The following is a 22,088-nucleotide window of genomic DNA, read 5'->3' on the forward strand; positions in this document are numbered from 1 at the left end:
ATGCTTGATCAAGTAAAGTCCATTATCGGCCAGTAAAGATCTTCCAGCTGCGATGAATCCAAGTACTTGCCTTCGTCTGACCCAGGTCCACGTTGCGATAAGAAAGCCTCCAGATTAGGTTCATTTAGAACTGCATCCGAGATTTGGGCAGTGAAAGAGTCAACGTCTGTGCGTATGGAATTTGCGGGAAGCCTGGACGCATGCTGAACGTCGGTCGGTCTAGAGTCTGCGTTGGAAGCCTGTGACAGGACACCCTGCATGTCTCCCTTGATCGCTTCAAGATGTTGTGAGAACTCTGCCGCCACTACGCTTCCAGATCTGACCAGTTCCTGCATCAACTGCTGAGCGAACTCGAAAGCATCTTGGTCTTTTGAACCACCGGGGCCATGCAGAAAGTTAGATACGGCGTGTATCGTGGCTACGGAAAACAGATACTGGGTCTGAGTATAGTCGAATGTCTTGAATGACCCGTCAATCCACGACTGCGTTAGGATTGAGTAAGTGTGTCTTGCTGAGCTTACGCACGCTTGTGACAGTGCACCTAAAGCATCTGAAGTACCCGTGCTCATCTTTACTTGTCCAACAGGACTTCCTCTTTGGCGCAGTCGGACCATGTCCAGGAGAACTGGACGAGTGGTGATGATCACGCACTACCAGTGTTAGAACATCCTCAGCCCGCCTGAATCTAATCGGGGAATTGCTTACTTGGTTAAAAAGTAAATGTAAAGACTTGACATCCTCGCGCCGACAATGGCTCGATGTAGTGTCCACTAGCAGGTTCTCTGGTAGACTTTGATGCCAGTGCTTGAGGTCTCGCAGCGCAGCCTGGACCCGCCGTAAAAAGGGCTCGTCGTGTCTTCCCCGACCATAAAGAGAGCTTCTGATTCCCCTTAATAGTTTTACTAATCGGATCGTCGCACACATACAACCGGGATCTGCAAAGTCGGCTTGATCCGCCTCGGCAAGACCAGCGTTGGTTGGAGGATCTACCAAAACCTCGTCATCTTCTATCCGAAGCATCTGCCCCGCGTTGACGGCGCAGATGATTTCCAGTATGTATGAGGTCCACCATACCCGACGCAGGTGTTCCCTAGTCGCAGCGTCCGGAATGCTTGCCTCTGGGATGTTGAAATGCAGGCCCATTACAGCACAATGACGAAGTGCGGAGCTCGCTAGAAAATATGCCGAATGCCACCTATTGATGCAGAGAGAATACAAGGACTACAGGATTTGATCAGTCGAAGCTTCTAGAAGGCGCGAACAAAAGCTTACCAGAAGCAGCGTAACCTCAATACTGTCCACGGACGGACGTTCGAGGAGACATCCATATGACTTGAAGGCGAGACTAAAGTACTGAAGGCCGGGCGGATGGGCGTCCGATGCTCGGCAGTGACTTGAGTATAGCTCACCCATAGCAAATAGTGCAAAGATCTTGCTCTGCGAAAGGGAATCTAAAGTTTTATTTCCTTCGAGGAACCGGTCCAGGAGAGCCCAGACAGAGCGGCTGCGCACAATGTGGTAGCCGTTGTCAATGTTGGCCAACGCCGCTTGCACAAGGAAATGTGCTCTTGTCGCACTTGGGGTTGAGACCCCAGTCTCAGATAGGATTGCGATTTGCGTCTCAGTAGGGTATTGAATGCGAGGAGGATGTCTGGTAGGAACGTTCAAGACCGATTGACGAAATCGGGTAGCGAATGCTGTGTCTGCTCCTTCGCCGACTCGAAGAGGAACACTGAATGAAACCTGCTGAACGAACCACGGATTATCGCCGAGGACCGGGTTTTGGCTTGAGTCTTCATCTGGGGTGGTTGCATGCTCCTCGGGTTTTGAGACGGTATGAAATAATAGGGGGGCAGTCTCCCTGGCCTGTAACGAGCGAATGGTCGTTCGCAGAGCGTGATTCTGTTGCACGATAGAGTTGAGATAGCTATGGGCTGTCAACATGAGACTCTACAACTACACCGTTTAGGGAGAGAAGCCAAGCAAACCTTTCACTGACTCTGATCTGTCTATCACGTTTGGGGTAGACACACTCGTCTTGACAGGCCATTTGTACACAGGTCATGCAGGGCTGGCCTCCTGGGCATTTGACTTTTCGAGAATGGCATTTGCGACAACTTGACTGAGTGTTAGATCAGTACCGGCCATGCTAATGAAGCACTGCACTTACGCTACAGATTTTGCCTTTCCCACTGAGGGCGGAAGTTCGACGTCAGAGGTGGTGAGAACCGACATGGTGTCAGGGAGGTCTGGAGGTACCGGGCAGCGGAGCAAGCCAAAGCCGGTACTGGAATTCGGATGAATGCCTGGCCCCGTTGCCATTGGCCTCGTCAGCAATCACAACAACGGCCGAGACCTGTTCGCAGGATAGAGCTTGAAGGAGCAGTGGTCATCCGGCCCCTGATCGGCCTTTTGATTCTGCCCCGAGTGACCGCCCGGAATTCTAGTAATTCTAGAAGTCCATTGCTGAGTCATCTTCGGCCGTTTCCAGCTCACGCCGACAACGGCCCTCAGCTTCTCAGTCATATTCAGACTGTGTACAGTGAACTCTCACAGTTTCATTTTAAGAGAGTGCCATGTTAGCTGAGACACCCTTGATAACGCTGTAGCGTCACCACAGAAGACCATGCCGAACCCTCCCCCCCAAGACTTGGTGATTCGACAGGCCATCTCAGTATCGGACATTGATGCGGCCACGAGTTGCTTCCGCGCATACACGGAGTGGCTGAACATGGACCTGGCCTTCCAAGATTTTGGGACCGAGATCAGCACCTTGCCCGGCAAATATGCCGCTCCCAAAGGCGCCCTCTTGCTCGCGTGCGATCCTTGCTCACAGGAAGTGCTTGGCTGCATTGCTATGAGACCGCTCGATTTGCAGCCGGAGTTCCGAACCAAAAGACGGGCCGATGCTAAATACTGCGAGTTGAAGCGGCTCTACGTCTATCCCTCTGCCAGAGGACGGAATATTGCGAGGCGGTTGGTGGTTGAAGCTCTCCGAGCCGCGAAGGACCAAGGTTACAACGAGGCACTCCTCGACACGCTCGAGTCAATGACCGCAGCCATCTCACTTTACAGGTCACTCGGTTTTGAGGAGACAGAGCGGTACTACCCAAACCATGGTCAAGGCTTTATCAACATGTCTAAGAAAATTCACCAATGATTTCAGACTTATTTGATGGGTCTATCACATAGATGGTTGCATTTCTGACAGGCGCTATAGAATAGATAATGGCGCATCCGTGTTAATCAAAGTTCTAGGCGCTTGTTATCAACATGAAATTTCCTTTTTGTACTAGGGGGAACCAACTCAGCCCCGGGCTTAAACCTGATTTATCGCTAATTGCTTGAAGATGAACATCTCGCTGAGAACAATGACAATAGCCTCTTAGCTTACGGCAGCTCCGCCCTATGCCATTCGCCGAGCATCTCGTGACTATTGCTCTTGCTAGGTAGTTCATGTCTACACTCGGCGTGTAGTTCTTGCCGGGTGGCACTGGACAGCTCTGCGAAGGGAGACTTGTTTCCATCATCCAGGTAATGGACCTCATCTTTGGTTTCCAGCTCGTTGGGGAGGCTAACGCATTGTTCTTCAAGAGCCAGAGCGGCTCGTGCTTGGCGCTGCCGTCTCAAATACCACCATAGCAGAACTCCAACCAAAGCCAGGGTGGCGACACCTCCGATTATGCCGCCTACTATTGTAGCGACAGGCCTTTTTTCTTGTGACTTGAGGGGGTTGTTTGTTGATGCCGAACTGTTTGATGGGTGGGAACTTCTGTCTGGCGCCAAGTTGGTAAGAAATAGATCTCGGACTTCTTTCGAGTCCCAAGACACTGTGTCAAGCCCGCTGCAATTATTTAGTCTCAGAAATTCTGTCAATTGGGTCAATACTCTTGGAAGGCCGGCTCACCCGCTCGAATACCACTGGTTTACGTCAATCGGACTCTCATAAGCCGCAGCTTGAGGATCATACCCATCGCTCCAGGCTAGAGTCGATAGATCGAGCACGCCGATGCCCTGAGACCATGGGTCCGGACCAGCACCGGTCCAGAAGGGACCGGGTGTCTCCAGCCCGCCGACAGAAATCATCTGACGATTCCCAGCCACCGCGCAACCGTGGAGCCATCGCCCGGGACTGTCAACATTGGCCTTGAACCATCGAAATCCCGGGATGGTTAGCACGTAGATGTCTCCATATGCGCCTTCCTTCCGGGCAGACTCATTGATGCCCCCATACATGAAGCTAGGAGCCAGGTTAATTCGGTACATCGTCTGATGCCATGTACGAGTACTTGACTTACATCTCATAAGTTCCGTTCCGACTAGCCACACCGACAGAACAAAACATGGACCGGGGTGGTGGAATCGACCCCGAGGCCATCTGCCAGCGCCACTTGTCCGCTTGCGGGTCGTAGAAGGTGACGTTGCTGAACGACGCAAAGTTTGCAGTATCCAGCTGCCTCTGCCCGCCCATGAAGAAGGCGAGGTGTTTCGAAGCAACCCCAGGGGGCATGCACACAGCTGAACCCCAGAACTGGCCCACCTGAGGAGGGATAGGGTCCGTTCTATTCGACCAAGTCTTCGAAGCCATGTCGAATAGAGCTAGTCCGGAGACCGGATAGCGACTCGTGCCTTGGAAATAGCTGTCGGTCGTATAGGTACCAAATCCTCCCTGGTGGAGGGCGACATTCGCGCAGGTCGTCGAGGAGCCATACACAACGCGGCGTATCGAGGCAAAGTCGCTCGGGTTGGCGGGGTCCTGCTCCTTCCATGCCCCCTCGCCGTTGGCGTCTGGATTCAGCGCCCAGAGCTTCTTTGCCTTTGCTCCAGCTACGTCACCTTCTGGACCCTCTCCTCCCCAACTGAGCAGTGTGTTCGATTCTGAGTGAACCCATAATTGAGGGCTGTTGACCGCCGGGACTGACCTTTTGGCAATGTGTCTCAAAATAAGAGTCGAGGGCTTCCAGGGGGTGGCTAGAGATATAGAGAGGGTTGCGTTTACTACATCAAAGAGTAACCTTTAGTAAAGACAGCATGAGAAAAAGCTAGCGATCTGTTTACCTGGTCTCGGATTCTCTTCCCCCGCTACGACGATCTCTCCACCCTCGATGTATAATCGGTCGTTCACAACGGCAACTAGGATAGATGCGTCTTCAGAAAGACGTGGCGACATGCGGGAAGTCATGATCTCTCTCTTACCAGCTGCCTTTGCACGCCTGTAAAACTGGTCTGGCGGGGGCGCATCCATCAGTATCAAGCTCCTCTCCAAGCGGCCTGCTCCAGGTGTGAGAAGTGGAAGGCGGAAAATGCGTCTACAGATGCAGCTAATAGACTGGGCAGGTTCAACGCTTCTATAGCGGCTGCTGCCATCGCCCCCACGACAAGCAGGGCAGTATCCTCGGCCCTTGGCCCCTGGCGACCATTCTCCCGGCCCAATGCCGCGAGCCTGCACCGTCTTCTGGTTGGGGCGACTGGGCTGGTCTACAGTCGGGGCAGGCGTCCTTAGGGGAGGGCAGTATTAATAACGGACTTGGGGATGAGCCCAATTCCACATCCGGTCAAGGGTGCTGCTATCATGCTGTCCCTGCAACCCATCTGACCAACCACGGCCAGACTGCTGCGCCTCTTGTTTGAAATGAGCGGTTACACGGAGAGATTAGGGCCCTTTGCCAGGGCAAAAGCGCCTCGAGCGCTTTGATACGGCGGCTATTTTCAGCCCTGCCAGCAACTGGAAGACGCGAATCGGTGGCAGGTTTGGTCTTTCATGATACAGCAAGCCACATTAGCAGGAACCTCTCGGATGACGAACGCTATAAGATAGTGAAGTATTCCATCTGAATGCTATGGATGGGAAGCATTCTGCCATGCGTTCGAGATGAAGCAATCGCGCTTGATGCCGAGTCTGTGGGTGGGCGACGTGGACTTGGGGATCTAAAGCTGACGCTGGATGGTGGCTGGTGGCTGGTGTACGCAGAGTCCGAGTTGATCTCACCAGAAAAGCGAGGGAAGGGGCAGCACCCACCGCTGACCTAGGTGCAGCAGGTAGGTACTCTGTAGGTACTCCGTAGGTAGTTTATGAGAGACACCTACGGAGTACAGTGCATATCCAGCTCTCCAGGCAATCCAAACCAGTTGTCCGTGTGTCCATGCATGGGGTTTGGGAGGTGGCTTGGTTGGACCGCTGTTCGCTTGGACAGCCTGGGAGGGAAGAATCCGCCTTGTCCAGGTCTGGACCAAGATGAGTATCTTCAGCTGAACGGGTCGGAGCCGAAGGCTTCGCTTCGAGCGGGGTGGAAAGGTCGTCGTCAATGAACATCGAATGTCATGTCATGTCATGTACCTATGTCATGGATGAAGTGTCAAACCAGACAGAGAGAGGGTGACTGTCGCGCGTCAGCTTTGCGGGGATAGCGGCCGCTGAGGGTCGGGCTAGAGGCTCGGGGCAGGTACCTAGAGGTAGTGGGTTGGGGGCGGTGCAACAGCGGATGGCCTCTCCGTTTTTAGGGCCTGGACTGGCCCCCTCTAGGGCTGCCCAGGTGCTCCTCCAGCTCCGTGCAGTCCGAGCTGACGGGGAAGTTCAGGACCTTCCGGGGCTGGCTGTCCCAGGAATAGAAAGAACATCATGTAGCTACCTGTTATTGATCCATGGATCCAGCCCTGAGAATCCAACCCAGAGAATCCAACCTAAACGGCTAGGTAGCGGTCTGACAGTGACAGCTGGGGCGAACCGGCAGGGGGGCGCCCATCATCATCTCAACCATGGATCCATGGATCATTAACTAACTACCTATACGGGTTGCTTGTCGCCAGCGCAAACGCCAAACGTACCCGTGGACCTCATCTCCAGAGCGTTCTCGTTTCCGCGCCATCGAGCTCTCCTCTCTCGGTCTTGGGCAGCCTCTGTCTGGCAGTTGATCTGTCAGATTTATTGACTACGGAGCAGCTGCTTTCGGCACGGCCATATCGCCATGAGCCAACACTGCCGTCCGCCAAACGCCGCCGTCCCGTCTGCTGTTGCTTGTGCTTGTGCTTGCGCATGCATGTGTGTATGCATGTGTGTATGCATTATCGGTCTTGGCAGAGAGCAAACGGCAAATCAAGGGGTCCGCCGCGGCGAGCCTGTCAGACGGATCTGCATCCAGAGACCCGTTTTCGGGGCGCCCTCCAGCATCCACAGGCCAGCTTGCCAGCCAGCCCAGCCCAGTGATAAAGAATAGCGACGAGGTGGAAGGGAAGCCAAGAAGCAAGAAGAACGGTTACGGTAAGCGGGGTGTAGCGTGGTGTGGTCGGATTGCAGGGGGCCGATTGCAGGGTATTTCAAATTGATGTGCATGCATGCCATTTTGTCATGATGGAGGAATTGGATCTGACAAGGATTGTCCAGCTTGGTTTCTTCTTTTCTTTCTTCTGGTCTTCTCCCCCCTCCCCGTCACGACGATTTCCCTTCGCTCCAGATATTCACCACCTCCAGTCCTGGACGGACGGCGTCGACTGTGCGGCAACAAGAACAACGAACAACAACAATATGCCCCCTCAGTGTAACCACCCCACATCAACGAGGTGACATCAATCTCCAAAGGCGACAGGGGAAAACAGGGAAAAAAGTAGAGCTGGAGGATTGAGTGCTGTTTGCATTTCGGCTGCCGAGCGAGCGCACGCGCCGCCAACCCGCACTGTTCGTGGCCGCATCTCCATCTGGCTCCAACGACAGACAGTTCGGGCTCGTCTCGAGGTCTCAGTCCAACAGACCAGAGCCGGCTCAAGTAGGGGAGGTGCAGGCCAGTTCTGAAAAGAGAGACCGGGCGACGTTTCGACTTGTCCATCATGGCTCCAGCTGCTTCTTATCTGCAGCACAACCAGGGCCACGATGGCCTCCATCGGCAAAGCCAGGATCCTGGAGTCGACGCGAGTCCTCGCGGCCCATCGCCCGACTCTTGCACGGAACCGTCACGCAATCCCTCCAGCGTCTCAGGCATGTCCAAATCCCAGAGCTGGTACTACGAGCCGGCCCCAGACCCTGCCGGTATGGTCGATTCCAAGAATCAGTACTCGTACTCGCAATACGCTTACGACGTCGCCTACCCTACTCCTGCTGCCAAGTCGGCCGCGGAGGACACCGACGGCGTGCATCTGGCCTCTTACCCTGTCGGCCCTGGTGCAGCACAGCAGCAGCAGCAGCAGCAGCAGCACTACGTCGAGCCCATGACCAATCCGCATCACCACGCCGGTTACCAGTACATTGACGCATCAGCGGCGTATGACCAGGACCCGTCGGGCCGGGTCGCGCATTTCCGTCGCCAGGACTCCCACGCCGGCCTGCTAGAGTACGCCCAGGACTCGCCGGGTTTCATGTACACGCCCGGCTCGGCGCCCTCGCCCTACTACTACAACGAAAACAACCACACCTTTGAGCAGCAACAGCAGCAGTACCAACAGGCACAGCATCAGCAGCGAGGACCAAAGCGTCCTCGTCGCGCATTCCATGGCTGCCTCTCCTGTTGCGCCCCGGGTTGGCGCTGGCGCTGGCACGACTCGTGGAACATGTACCTCTTCTTCCTCTTCGGCCTGCTCTGCGCCATCGGCCACCACATCTTCTACACCGTCCTCGACGGCCGGCCCTCGGGCACCGACAACCAGATCACCATGCTGCGCTACGGCACCGTCCTGGCCTACGCCTCCAAGGCCGGCCTCGCCGCCGCCGCCATCTCGGCCCTCAAGCAGCGCGTCTGGACCACAGTGCGCACGCGCCTCATGAGTGTCGCCGCCGTCGATGCGCTCTTCTCCGCCACCGAGGACATCCTGAGCATGTTCAACTGGGAGTTTCTCGGCGAAGCCAAGACGGCTGCCGCGCTTGCCTTTTTCGTCTGGTGAGTTCATGTTCCTTTCAGTCATATTCATATATATATATGTACCTAGTCTCAAATAGCAACTGCTTGGCCAGGACTGATACCAAACAAAAAAAGGCTCGCCCCCCTCGTCGTCATCTTGACGGCCAACACCCTCCTCGTCGAGTCCCGCACCATCAACGAGGTTGGCAAGTGCCCCGGCGTGCGCACCCTCAACTTTGACTTTGAGGCCACCACCGACTGGCGCAACGGTTTCCGCATCGACCGCCTCTACGAGATCTCCGTCTCCATCTGGAACACCACCCGGCCCGCCGATGCCGACCCCCCGCCCAAAGGGTGGTTCGACTACTACACGGGGCCCTCGCCCGCCTGGACCCAGCAGGCCACCATCGGCGCCTACCTCGAGCAGGTCGTCACCCGCAAGAACGCCTCCCTCGACACCTGCGGCTCCGGATGGAACTGCACCTTTGACGTCAGCTTCACGGCCCCGGGTTACAAGTGCACCGAGCTGGCGTCGGGCGTCGGCGCCAAGCCTGCCAAGCTGCAGCAGGAGTCCGGGAGCATCGCGTCGCCCATCGACATGGACATCCTGCTGCCCAAGGGAAAATACGCCTACTACGTCCACGCCTCCGGCGGCGACTACTCGCCCATGCAGATGAAGGACACGGGAACCGGCGGCGTGCCCACCACCGACCCGCCCTGGCCGCGCAGCTTCGGCGCCCTGCGCACCGAGCCCGTCATCTGGGTCGCGCACGCCACCTACGCCCACGGCACCGACTCGCCCGACACGCCGCAGGACAAGACCCAGCCCGGGTGGGGCGAGGCCTTCGTCCCCAAGATGTTCGCCTGCGAGCACTACGAGACGGCCTACACGGCGCGCTTCAACTACACCGACGGCATCCAGACCGCCCTCATCACGAACCGCGCCTTCCTGGCGCCCGTCATCAACACCACCTACGTGCCCGGCAAGGACGCCCGCGACGGCACCGGCGATAACACCACCGCCGTGCCCGAGAGCAACTACGTCCTGCCGCTGCCCGACGTGCTCCGCTACCGGCGCGTCGCCGCCTACCACTCGATGGGCTACCTGCTGCGCGACCTGATCAACGGCACCGTCGAGATCGATGGCGACCTCAACAAGATCATCCAGAACACCCACGCCATCCAGACCAAGCTGCTCGACAAGCGCAACAGCTACTTCCCCTACCCCAACGTCATGGATCTCGTCCAGGGCCTCTACGAGGACCTGATTTTGTCCATGTTTGGCAACCCCCAGTTCGCCGCCGTGGTCTGGGCCGCCGACCCCAAGACGCAGAGCGGCACGCTCCGGGGGGACCAGCCCGAGCTCGGCTACGAGTGCGAGCGGAGCAGGACGGTCAACGTGTACAGCTACCACCGCCGGGACCTGTGGATCGTGTACGGCATCGCCGTCTCGGTGGCCCTCGGGTGCGTCCTTGCCGGCTGGTACGCGCTGCGGGAGAACGGGGGCGTCGTGCGGGACACCAAGTTCAGCAGCATCGTCGCCGCTACGAGGGGCCCCGCGCTCGACAAGCTGGCCTGGCCGGACGGGCGGAGGGAGGAGGTCGAGGTCTCGCGCGGGGACCGCGCCGCGAGGATCGGTTACGGCTACCTGGACGGGCTGGATGAGAACCTCGACCGCGGCGGAGATCGGGCGGAGGAGGTGTACTGGAAGGGCGGGGAGAGGAGCGGACGGAGCAGCGTTGTGCCTGATGGGAACAAGGGGCCTGATGCGGTCGACGGCGGTGACCTCTCGTACACGAGATTCGGTTTTGGGTTAGAGGGCGATGTGAGGATTGTTCCTCCCAGTGGCCTTTTTCATCGATAGACAGAGATGGGATGTCTTTTTTTAGTGACAGCCTTTGCATTAATCAGCGTATTGAATACTGATACCTCTTCGCATTTGAGATGATCGAGTGTGTATTGCAGTGGAAGAGTTGCGATTCGTCGTTACAGTCGCAGTCTTTTTCAAGCTTATCATGATGAACCTTCAAACTTGGGTCCTAGGAAGTCATTACAAAAAGAAGAAAGAGAAGAAAGAAAATGAAAGTTTATTACTTATGGAATGACTCGAGGAAAATGAAGCCAAGAAAAGAATGATATTCAAGGAGAGAAGAAACTCAAAGGAATCTATCCTGTTGAAGATTAGGCATATGCTGACCAACATGCGGTCCAAACCACACTCACTTGCCTTTGACAAGAGTCCCGTATGTATCCAGCCTCTCCATCCTCCGTTCCGCCCGCTTGCTTTCATCACCCTTCTTCAGCTCGTGCAGGTAGTTTTTGAAGTCGCGGGAGAGCTCTGTCACGGCTTTAAAGTGGCTATCCGTAATTAAGACCCGACCCTCCTCGTCCTTCTCGTTGTCGTACTCGGCTAGGGCGACGGCAGTCTGGAAGGCTGCAAAGGTAACAATGGTCAGCGATTCCGACATGAGCGCAAACAATATATGACATACCGTTTCGGATCTCTCGCCCGTTCCACTTTAGCTCGGCCACTGGCTTACTAGCAATGTACTCTTTCGCGTCAATGTTCAGCCTCATCGTGCTTCCGCGCTCCTTGGACAACTTGTCCATGAACGTTTTCCAGACTTGTTTTCTCTGGTCATCATCGAAATCCGGATAATAGATCTGGATGTGGACACGCGAGATGAACGCGTCATCGAATGAACCAACCCGGTTGGTCGTGAGGAACAAAATGCCATCATAGCTTTCCAACGCTCGGAGAAATCCTATCCACATGCAGAACACTATCAGCCGCACTGCTATATGGGCGTCGGATGAGTTAAGACTTGCCAGCTACCAGGCCATTTCTCGCCAAATCTGTCGTGGTACGTTGCTCCATGAACACGTCGGCCTCGTCAATAAGCAAAACTGCGCCCCAGCTCTTGGCGGTACGAAAATGCCGAGCCAAAATCCACTCGACGAATCCAAGCTCCGTGCCGATATCACTCGGGGTGATGACCATAAGCGGGCTCTTGGTGAACTGTGCAATGCATTCTTTGTTTTTCCCGTCAGCGTGTCTTCCCTCAACGTGATATTTGCGAAGAATACACACCTGCCGTGCAAGTTTTCCCGACGCCGGGTCGTCCGTGAAGCAGGAACACGAGACCAGCTCCTTTCCCTTTGACGAAATCAGCTGACCAGAGATCTTGCTCGAGTCGTTCGTCTCGCTTGTTCAAGCGAGCATAGCTTTTTGAGAGTGCCTTGAGAGTCGTCTTCTTGCCCTCATCCATCACTAGGCTGTTCATCAGGTCCTGATTCCATTGAGGCTTCCGAAAGTGGCGTATATGGAGCGGTTCTAAAGACAGTAAGCAGACTCTTCGATAAACTATTGTACGGCTGCAATCATACCCCATCTCCGGGTACGGAAGACGTAAGCCTTAATGACTCGTGGACACACCAGGTATTGGTGCGGAGTCAACCTGGAATTCACCTCGATCGTCAACTTTTGGTACTCATCGAACATAACACCATCCTTTACCCGGAGATCGCTATGTTGGTTTCTGCAAGCCAGACAATCACAGTTTGACGTCCAGTTACGCAGGTCATCGTGACCGAGGAGGTCAGGTGCTTTGTCGGGCTCTTGCTCGTAGTAGGTTTTCAAATCAGACATTACGAGTCCATCCATCTGCAATCATCAGCTAATCTCTGCGTAAGCAATGACAAGAGCGGTGAAGGCCTTACTTCGTTAAAGGGAAATTGTGCGCTCTCTCCTTTATAGTACTGGCACTGCTTGTGCATAAGATTCCAGAACTTTTTACCCTCTTCCAGGTGATGTTGTAGTTCCTCATCAAGGCTCTTGATCTCGTCTTCCTCAGCATTCTCATCAATGAAGAAGATTTTCCCCATACCCCCCTCGCCACCAAACCTTGGCACAGTGCTCACAGTCTCGGTACGGCCGAGGTGTATGCCATCATAGTCCAGTGACCACGATCGTAGAGTCCAAGCATGTGGCCCCCGCTCTATGGACCTCACCACTCTGATGGCGAAGTCAGTCTCCTCCCTCGATTTGACCAACATTGTGGCTCCTGGCCTATGCATAACCCATGCATGCTCCCAAGTGTAAGCACCTCTCCGATTTCGTTCCTGTTCGGCCCTCACCTCCTTCATGATATTCTCGTCCAAAAACTCGAGCAGCAGTGCGAGGTCTTCCACAGTATTTCGCTTTCGCCTACATACGGTCTCTGGGCTTTTGTCTTTATGGCCGTCGCGATACGCAGATAACTCGTCGTAATGATGGGCCAAAATCGAATAAGGCCATTGTATCTCGAGTACCTCGGCTGTTAGATCCTGAGCAGGATAGTATTCGACGATACTTCGCAGGGCGTGGATGATTGCTGGGGAATAGATGTTCAATTGGTAGGTTGGAGATTCCAGAAGAACATTAGCTTGAAGTCCCAGATCAGGTTGAGGGGCCTGGACCGCTGTATAGTAGGTCGTCACTAGGTCGAATGTTGGCTCATCACCTTGGTCTTCACCTTGTAGACTCCCAGGAGAGTCCGAGAACATCCGAGTAAGCAGTTTCTTGGAGTCTCGGTGGCGCAGGTCAGTTCGGTACCTGACTCGAGGGGGCTTCTTTGAAGGTACATCGCCGCAGCTTTCTGGGCTCAAACTGTGGATAGCTTTCGGCAGCGGAGTGGCTCCCTCGGGTTTCATCATTGCAGCTTGTTTCTCAAGGTTGGTCTTTGGCGTCATATTGAATCTTCGCCACTCTGGAAAGGGTATCCATATGAATAAACTCATGAAGACAAGCGAGAGAAGCCAGTGTTGGGAGGTGCGGCTTGGACAGACCTTGTGCCTCAGGCACAACTACTTAAGTGTTTGTGGCCCTGTCGAACAAGAAATGCACATTTGAAATTGAAGTTCACATCCAACTGGTGTACTAGCCAATGATTTCGACTTGTTAAGCGAGTATTCATTAACTTTAGCCAATGAATATCCCAGGTGTAACGCCTGGTCGGAACGGGAGCATTGCCACCTCAACCACCCCCTCCTTGTCAAACACAGATATGAAGTAGGCCATTCTTTTCTGGCACATCGAGAGTCATGTCTCTCATCCAAATACAACGCAACAGAAACGGCAGTAAACAACTTCATGATGACGGACCAAACAAAAACACGAGAAACCAAGAGTTTGGTACGGGCTTACAGTATGGAGGCCCCAGCAAGGTCGTCCCTTGATAGTCATGGCATTGTCCTTGGTGAAGTCTTGAACAGCCGTGTTGATGGTACTGCCAGAGAGGATATTGCACAGCCGTGGAGGAGGTTCTTTGAGCCACAACAAGCAGCCATAGCCAGGTAATCCCAACGGCCTGCAAAAATTGTGCTTCAAGCTGATCTGTGAAGTGAACCCACTATTACTATCCTCTCTGTGGAGGCCACAAAGTTACGAAACAAGTGGCTCGAGCACTATCATCAATCAACAAAAGAAGAGAAGGCAGATCTGGGAAAGTACGAGCCGTCCATCGAGAGCGTCTCGCAAATGATAAAAGACATGCTCTCAAGCTGGCAAGGCAAACGCACACGCGGCATTGGCGGGAGCCTAGCTACCAAATTCCACAGATTCTGCAACACGCTGAACGGCCACCGCTCGTTGTTGAAACTCCTCCCAGAAGGAAATGAGTACGTTTCATTGTTCACTGGTGCTCTCACATCCCTGGTGCAGGTAAGCTAGGCTGCTCTACTGAAAGCTGTGACTCAGCTGACCAACCAATCCTTTGCAACTGCTAGGCGAGTGTCAATCATGAAAGGATAGCTGATAGCCTGGTCGATTCTCTTTGCTTGATTAGTGAGAATATTGAGGAGGCTAGCACTGAGCTCCAGCTGTTTCCGATCGACAGCATTCAGGCGCAAGTAGCCGACTTATACAGCCACATCTTCTTATTCTTCTCTACTGTCCTGGATTGGCTCATGAAGAAACGCATAGTAAGGATACTTAATTCATTCAATGAAAATGTGGCAAAGCGATTTGAAGAAGACATCGTTTTGATCAAATCAAAGTCTGCTGCACTACGAAACTCTGCAGCTCAAAGCTCCCGAGCTGAACTCAGAGCGACCAGGCTGTCAGTCGAGGAAATGGGAAGGGATCTGAGAATGGGGTTTGAGGGTGAGGCTCGACATCTACGAGAAAAAGAATATTATGACAGGAAGCTAGAACACGAGCTCAGGGAGGCTAGAAAGGACTTGAGGGAACAAGGGAAACGTTTCGAAAGATTGCTTGACTATACTCAGTTCATGCTCCAGCATGTGGGAACAGGGTCTGTTCATGACAGAATATCCATGAATGGTGAAGCTGAACTGCCACAGACCTATCACAAAGTATGCTAATTTCTGGCAGATTCGCATTCGAAGCACCGCTGCCCGGAAAATTTCTATCCAACGAGGCTCGTCGGCCCCACGAATCGTTCATTGTGCACCTCGATGACGGTGGACGGCCTTGCATTGAACTCGGCATACTTGGAGAGTCTCTTTGACCGTGAGAGGCTGCGTCTTTCATTCGATATAAATAGCCAGCTGTATCTTGCCACTGAGCATGTCTCAGCCATAATGGAGTGGTCGCGAGGCGATTCAAAGGCGCAATTTCTCTGGATAGAGGGGCCCGGAACCGATGTCACGGACTCTGAGAGGTCTATATCAATGGTAGCAGCAAGGTTAGTTGCTTCAGCTTCGCTCGCCGAGGTCCCGGTCATATCGTATTTCTGCGAACTCCTCAGAAGCGTGCAACTCCAGTACTACCCAGCGAGTTTCCCAGAGGAGCAAGCCGCTGTGGCTTTAGCATCTGCCCTGATACGACAAACAGTCGAGGTACTCCTCCCCAAGTTTGATACCAATTTCGATCTGAGTAGACCGCGATTCGAACAGCTCAATGGAACATTCCAGTCCTGGGATGTCTCCATGGAAGTATTGGCAGACTTGCTGAGCTTGGTTCCGGGGACAGCATTTTGTGTGATTGATGGGATTCATTGGCTGGACAGTCAGAGAGCGGACAAATATCTGCGGGCTTTCGTCGAAGTACTCAGGAACTCAACGATGAAGATCATGTTCACAACTTCGGGCCGTTCTGGATGTCTTCTGGAGGAGATTCCCGTATCGGAGACAATCCAAGTCATGAGAATGCCTGCCATTGGGACTCAAAGTCTCACAGAACACTTGATTCTCGAGCAATTTAGAAAGAGAAGGGATCTATAGCTATTAATGGCAAAGAACAGATAGTTTTTTGAAACCAACACAGCATCCTACTTGGACGTCGGGAGATGATAATCCCTCTTCAAAAGGATCACCACGTTGTCTTATTGAGATCTCAGATGAAATTATCAAGCTGGTAGCTTTCTTCACTGCATATGTGTTGCGCTAAGCTCAATTGCACAAAGCTAACATCTCTGCCTTTTCGTCATGCCACCCTTGAACCTGTTGTTACCAAAAGCCACTGATAACTGAAGCTGAAATGTCTGTTACGATAACACAGCATATAAAATATCAACACAACACAATCGACACCTATGATAAAACTACTCTTATGTAACCAGTGAGAAGCAGCGGTCTTTTAGGGCCGGGGAGAGTTGATTTGGGGCTCAACATAGCTGTCAAGCAAGACCCAAGGCCATATCGCCGTCAAGTCCTTGACCTTCACCCTCCTAGCCCATCCCTCTGTCCTTGTTAGAAGACCTCCTCTTGACAAAAAGCAACGCCGTTAATACATGCCTGGGTATCCAGATTGCTCAACAGGGTCTTGATAGAAGGCTGGCTGGATCACGGTAAAGGCGCGGTGGTCGGATCGGGGAAAGGAGGCTCAGACAGGCCCTCATGGACACTTCACGATTCAGATTCAGAAAGCGTCTCTGGATTGGAATTCATTTTGATTCAACATCTCTAGAGGTATTTTAAGAAACCTAGGAAGACCCTCATCTCCAGCCTCATAATGTTGGTAGTGGTGATTTGAATTAGTCATTTTTTGTATTGCTCCTGACGTACGTGGAATTTTACCGTGCCAAATGCGGTGTGGCGGTGTGGCGGTGTGGAAAAGGACAATGCGTGTCTGTGCCCACCAACTGAACTGAGGACACACCAAGCAAGCACAATTACTTCCAACAAAAGTAGTCCGATTTTGCAGTATCTCAACACTCCAGATGCAGGAGTGGCCCAGGTTGAGTTTAGCAATAGAAATTCCGCAAAATATTCGTAAGGCCTTCATGTACGTGGGGACTTTTGGAAAACTAGACTTCATTCAGAAAGCGTTGGCTGTTGGACCTCCGACCTTGGGATCGGGTTATTCAGTGCTTTGCGACTCACCCTTCGTTCTAATGAACCTTCTTTCGTGATTTAGATGTACCAAACTCTCACCGAAGATCGCCTTTCGTGAAATCATCGAGACGCACAATTTACCAATCTGAAGATCATTCAATTTTTTTTAGATCCAGAAAATCAATAGTTCGGATTCAAGTCTGTCACGCCTCTGAAGAGCAACGCTCAATCCAGATGTCCTCTGCCAGCGCCTGATTAGGCTTGCTGATTCAATCTACTTATTACCTTTGACCGCTGCGCCACCAAGAAGGCAAGGTTTGGACTCGTTCGGTTAGCATATCAATGAGAAAGAAAAGCAAGATGGGCAGGGCTGTGCTGTCACCGACAGGGTTGGGAGAGCTGAAAACCGCGTTCAAGAAGCGATTGAAAAGATTACCGCCGCCACCAACCCTAGTGCATGCCGTTTACCGGGAACGTCACACAAGCAAATCTTACTACATTGCTTACCGAACATGGCTTTGGAACCGCTCATCATCCATGGATCAGTCAGAAATCCCATGCTGATAATTTCTGCTACTGTTACGAGACTTTTGCTGGGGCAGGAGAACAGCACTGGCGATAAAGAGGTGCAGAAGGCCTTGTATAGCCAAAGTTCGAAACCCCTGATCGTGACTGCAATTTCACGTCAAGATCCGGGACCGGGCTCAGTCCAGGATGTTGTCTCTCTAGCGCTGCCAGTTGCCGGCCGCCTCACCGCACTAAAACCCAATTTGGATTTCCCCCCCTGGCTACGATCGCCGTGATGACCAGACAAAATACCTCCAGAGCCGCTCTGGGCTCAGGCCTACCTGGACGTGGCACGCTCATTTTCGATAGTGCTCGAAAGAGTCGACCCTGATTGGCACCAGGCCCCACGGTAGACTCTATTCAGCTCAGCCCGTGGCCGGTCCCAGAAACCCGGTTCCCTTCTTCATTGCCCAAAACAGGCCTTTGCGCTCAGCTTTCGTCCTCGGCGATGATATCACTAGTCGGCGACCACGTATGGCTTCTCTGAATTGCGGTCACGGCATCTCCCAACTCCATGGGCCAGTCTCCCAAGAATGGTCTCCAGAAGACATATAAAAGGACGAGCAGTCCGCGAGTTTCTGACACAGACGAGAATATCCAGTCTTCATCATCGCTATAAGCTTCGCCCTTTAGTTCATCTTCAATTCTTTCTCAACTTCCACTCTCAGCGACTGCCCAATAACGAGAGGTGATATTCTTGTGCCTGACAACATGAGGATCTCCAACCCCCTTGCTGTAGCTCTTGGCCTGGTTCTCGGCCGTGCTGCGGCCAGTCCTGCTGCGGTTGTTGACCCTAAGTGTACGATAAATAACTGCCTGCGCGCTGTAAGCACAACTCTCTTCCGATTATCTCCGAAAGTATCAGTACTGACACTAGCTAGATCGTCGCGGGTTCGTTCCCTAATCGCCCTACTGTCTCGGATTGCTTGTCCTTCCAGCTCAAGACTGTCACTCCAGCTGTCTAGTATGAAGATCTATGCTCTGTCGTTTTACACGACCTTTGCTGACCAAGATGGATACCTCTAGCACTTCGACTGTCTGGGAAACTATCACCCCCGTCACCCTGACGTCGACTAGCCTAAGCACCCAGGTAGATACCTTGCTCACCACTGCCACGGCGTCTACGACTCTCTTCGTTCAGACCAAGACCGTTACCGCCACTGTCACCGCTGCGCCGATCCTCCAAAAGCGCGGTACCGAGGCCACTCTCGACATTACCGATCTTGTCATCCGCACTGCTCCCCAGGAGAAGCGTCAGGTCACCGTCGCGGCCTTGGTACAGCCCACATATGCCACCGCCTGTAGCACCCTGGGTGCCTACGCCTCAGCCTGCTCTTGCATTGGCGTCACAGCGACCACCATCACTGCCGAGACTCCCACTATCGTCGTGACTTCCACCTCGACTGCCACCGGTCAGGCCACCATCGGTTCGGTTCAGACTGTTACGACTACGATCTCCCAGACTATCACGGAGACCGCGTCTCAGACCTCCATCATTGCCGCCGCGGCGACTGTCTACCCTATTCCCTCCCTCTTCGTAAGTACCCCATGCACGTCCATATCTTATCGCAATGCTGACAAAGGGCATTTAACAGAAGCTCAAGATGGTCGGTGCCGGCCAAGATGGCAAGTACCTCGCCTCCGGCAACCCTGGTAAGCCTTTCTATTTCCCCGCCGCTTCTCTCCGATCCAAAATGCTTACAAAATCTCAATAGTCACCGTGCAGAGCGCCAGTACCGCCTACGTCTTCAAGCTTGATGGCACAAAGTGGATCCGCAGTACCGACAGCCTCGTTGCCAACACCGGCCGCAACCCTACGTCTAGCGTGTATTTCGACACCGTTCCCGCGACCCTAACCTCGGCCTGGAACCCGCTCTCTTGTGGTATCTCGGCTACCACCCTCGAGTTCACCTGCACTACCCCCCAGCAGACCTCCTTCCAGTACTGTTCTCTCAACAAGCAGTTCATCATCGCGAGCTCTGCCATCTTGGGATGTGAGTCGGTCAAGCTTATTGCCATCAAGGCCTAAGGACGGATATAGGAAGCTCGAGGCCTGGATATGAGCAAAAGCTACAACGGAGTGCTTCCGGAGGAGTAGGAATATCAAATGGGGAGCTAAAACACGGTCCTAATACCTTTCTATTCTGTATATACTGGCAACATATTCTTCTATATCTTGGCTGCCATAGGCATTATCTAGGATCTAATAGATTTGCTTTGGTGGACATTACTTTGTATGATGTCGATTATTTCCCTCCTTTCATGAATCACATGCGCTTCACGGCATCGATAATAGTGCCTTTCGCGTCCGGCAGCGGCTTCAATTGATTGATGGAGGACGTCCTGCTTCAGAGTGCCTGCAATTCGACATAGCTTTATGCCTTAGAGAAGAATGGGCTTTGGTCTGCCTGGGATGCCTTGTGAAAAGCCAATTTCATAATATGGTTTCGCTTAACAGCTCTCGGCTTTGACTAGGCTGAGAATCATACTGCGGTCTTAAAATAAATGAATAGCACTTTGACGACTTGCTGTCCTAAAGAGAATAAGAAGCATAATCAATTTGAGTAGAGATATCTTGAGAGTTTACTTCCCTGCTGTGTCTATACGCCTCCCTACCAGAACCTACAGACCACGTGTGGACCCATATCTTCCTCCAGCCGTACAGCCTTCTGAGCCGCTTCAATGTCATGGGCACTCTTTCCAAATAACAACCCAGTCAGCTTAGACTGGAGCATGCTTGTCTAAGTTCTTGGGGTTCTGATCGGTTCCAAGCTGCGAGTCACCATCGGCGGCCTAGTGTTCCACCTTGCCCACCAATCAGCGAGATGTCACCGGGGTATGTTCGTCCTTGGGTACATCTCCTGTTGTCCATGCCACTCCAATGCTTTGAGTGTGTTATCTGAAAGCGATCGATGTGACTAAATGCAGCCGACACTGTCTAACCACATCGTTGAAGAAAAGAATCTTCTGAATAGTACTAGATGGCGAGTAGGTTTTAGGGAGTGATGGGGCCGAGAATAGTCTCACGGGCTCGAAACAGAGATTCATTTTTGCTTGGTCTCCTCCGCCTTCGAGCACAGAAATCCTAGAACTGTAGCTCAGATGAGTAGATGATCAGATGATGCTATTTCAACAAAGGAGTGTCAAGTCTCTGAGACAAACACAAAGAAACGCCATACCTTATCATTGAGGACATGAACTTGCATGGAGTATCAGGGTTCACATCACCTGTCACTAACTACCTCGTCATGGCCGCCAATTTGGCATAAATAAAGCGGCCTTGCGGCCAAGACCAAAAATTGTGATACCTTACATCTTTCATGTCGCTTTATCCCGGAGCATTGTGAAGCACAAGCGGTCGCCCTTAGACAGTTATCTCACTTCACACTTAATACAATGACTGATAAGAGCGAGCAGCCTCAAAAGGGCCAACATTCTGCCCAGAGGGAGAACAAGTCTTCAGAGAACGACAGTCAGTCTCCGGATTCGATATGCAAGTTTGGAACTGAACAAACAAGGTGTTCCTCGCATGCAATAGTTCCACTGTGGGAAGGAAGTGAACAGAGAAAATACGAAGGTTATCACTTCCTCTCACCCCCACCCAATTCTCCCTCCCATCCGCTTCTTCTTCGGTAACCTCTCGGCACTAACAAATTTTTCACTAGAGTCACTAGGACAGGGTGGGCTACTGCTACAATATCTTAGGGAAACCGGAGGTCCTTTTGCGCGACCCGTGCAACCCGTCCCCGCGCCTCAACATCGACCTCAGCTGCAACAAGGAAGTTTTCCAACTCGCCCAAGCTGAATATGAGGAAGCGAACGTGGGATGGGCTAAAGTGTTTAAGAAACGCCAGGACCCGAAGTAGCGCAAGCAGGACCAATCTGACGGCAAGGGGGGTTGCGGAGGTAATTCCTGAGATCATTTGAGCTTGTTCTGAAGCAAGATGAGCACTATGAGGTCCAGCAGTAATAGGTAGACCTTAATTCCGTGCTCTATTTCATCAATCTGATCTCCAAACGACGGCAAGAAGACTTCCATGAGCGTGAAGCTGATACCAGGCCTAGTTTTGGTCCAGCGATGGATCGGATTGGTCGTCAAACTCTCGATGTGGCATACGAAGGCACGGGGTGGCGTGGAGGAGGATCGCAACAACCTCGAGCAAGATACCGCGAAGAGCCTAGATGTATCTCCCTCAGAGTTACCCAACCAGTCACCTCCCACACACAAAGAAACGTCATTGAGTAAAATGGCCCATAGTCCGTCCCCAGTGGAGCGTCCGGCACAATACACGACGGACGAACCACCTTGCAGCAAGGCAGGTTCAGAAAACACAAAGCTACTGAAGGTCAACGGATCCTTGGCATTGCTTGCATTTCAAGCGAAAAAGTTGTTGTCAACATTCGATGGAGGCTTGGTGA

General features: G+C 52.9%; 9 protein-coding genes across 9 annotated transcripts; 6 read left to right on the top strand and 3 right to left on the bottom strand.

The window, feature by feature from the left end:
• Positions 1–8: 8 nt before the first annotated feature.
• On the bottom strand, positions 9–2,235 carry E0L32_002090 (uncharacterized protein; the record flags this gene model as incomplete). The annotated part of the gene is made up of 6 exons (XM_031136241.1): positions 9–482; positions 522–625; positions 927–1,221; positions 1,273–1,950; positions 2,000–2,117; positions 2,171–2,235. The coding sequence occupies 6 exons, from the start codon at positions 2,233–2,235 to the stop codon at positions 9–11; spliced, it is 1,734 nt and encodes a 577-aa protein (XP_030989198.1).
• Positions 2,236–2,626: 391 nt separating this feature from the next.
• E0L32_002091 (uncharacterized protein) lies at positions 2,627–3,160 on the top strand (the record flags this gene model as incomplete). The annotated part of the gene is made up of 1 exon (XM_031136244.1): positions 2,627–3,160. The coding sequence occupies one exon, from the start codon at positions 2,627–2,629 to the stop codon at positions 3,158–3,160; it is 534 nt and encodes a 177-aa protein (XP_030989199.1).
• Positions 3,161–3,390: 230 nt separating this feature from the next.
• E0L32_002092 (uncharacterized protein) lies at positions 3,391–5,245 on the bottom strand (the record flags this gene model as incomplete). The annotated part of the gene is made up of 4 exons (XM_031136245.1): positions 3,391–3,844; positions 3,908–4,240; positions 4,299–4,971; positions 5,059–5,245. 4 exons carry the CDS (start codon positions 5,243–5,245, stop codon positions 3,391–3,393), a joined length of 1,647 nt encoding a protein of 548 aa, XP_030989200.1.
• A 2,576-nt stretch (positions 5,246–7,821) lies between these two features.
• E0L32_002093 (uncharacterized protein) lies at positions 7,822–10,689 on the top strand (the record flags this gene model as incomplete). The annotated part of the gene is made up of 2 exons (XM_031136246.1): positions 7,822–8,864; positions 8,961–10,689. The coding sequence occupies 2 exons, from the start codon at positions 7,822–7,824 to the stop codon at positions 10,687–10,689; spliced, it is 2,772 nt and encodes a 923-aa protein (XP_030989201.1).
• Positions 10,690–11,044: 355 nt separating this feature from the next.
• On the bottom strand, positions 11,045–13,556 carry E0L32_002094 (uncharacterized protein; the record flags this gene model as incomplete). The annotated part of the gene is made up of 5 exons (XM_031136247.1): positions 11,045–11,259; positions 11,318–11,623; positions 11,917–12,159; positions 12,213–12,489; positions 12,546–13,556. The coding sequence occupies 5 exons, from the start codon at positions 13,554–13,556 to the stop codon at positions 11,045–11,047; spliced, it is 2,052 nt and encodes a 683-aa protein (XP_030989202.1).
• Positions 13,557–13,959: 403 nt separating this feature from the next.
• On the top strand, positions 13,960–15,334 carry E0L32_002095 (uncharacterized protein; the record flags this gene model as incomplete). The annotated part of the gene is made up of 4 exons (XM_031136248.1): positions 13,960–14,159; positions 14,208–14,526; positions 14,592–15,118; positions 15,199–15,334. 4 exons carry the CDS (start codon positions 13,960–13,962, stop codon positions 15,332–15,334), a joined length of 1,182 nt encoding a protein of 393 aa, XP_030989203.1.
• A 73-nt stretch (positions 15,335–15,407) lies between these two features.
• On the top strand, positions 15,408–16,049 carry E0L32_002096 (uncharacterized protein; the record flags this gene model as incomplete). Its single annotated transcript, XM_031136249.1, has 1 exon — positions 15,408–16,049. One exon carries the CDS (start codon positions 15,408–15,410, stop codon positions 16,047–16,049), a length of 642 nt encoding a protein of 213 aa, XP_030989204.1.
• Positions 16,050–18,681: 2,632 nt separating this feature from the next.
• Positions 18,682–19,698, top strand: E0L32_002097 (uncharacterized protein; the record flags this gene model as incomplete). Its single annotated transcript, XM_031136250.1, has 3 exons — positions 18,682–19,206; positions 19,265–19,322; positions 19,385–19,698. The coding sequence occupies 3 exons, from the start codon at positions 18,682–18,684 to the stop codon at positions 19,696–19,698; spliced, it is 897 nt and encodes a 298-aa protein (XP_030989205.1).
• A 1,367-nt stretch (positions 19,699–21,065) lies between these two features.
• Positions 21,066–21,535, top strand: E0L32_002098 (uncharacterized protein; the record flags this gene model as incomplete). The annotated part of the gene is made up of 2 exons (XM_031136251.1): positions 21,066–21,141; positions 21,375–21,535. The coding sequence occupies 2 exons, from the start codon at positions 21,066–21,068 to the stop codon at positions 21,533–21,535; spliced, it is 237 nt and encodes a 78-aa protein (XP_030989206.1).
• Between the last annotated feature and the right edge of the window lie 553 nt (positions 21,536–22,088).

This window comes from Thyridium curvatum (genome assembly GCF_004353045.1).
Source record: "Thyridium curvatum strain D216 chromosome Unknown NODE_8_length_716436_cov_74.480370, whole genome shotgun sequence".
NCBI lineage: Eukaryota > Fungi > Ascomycota > Sordariomycetes > Thyridiales > Thyridiaceae > Thyridium > Thyridium curvatum.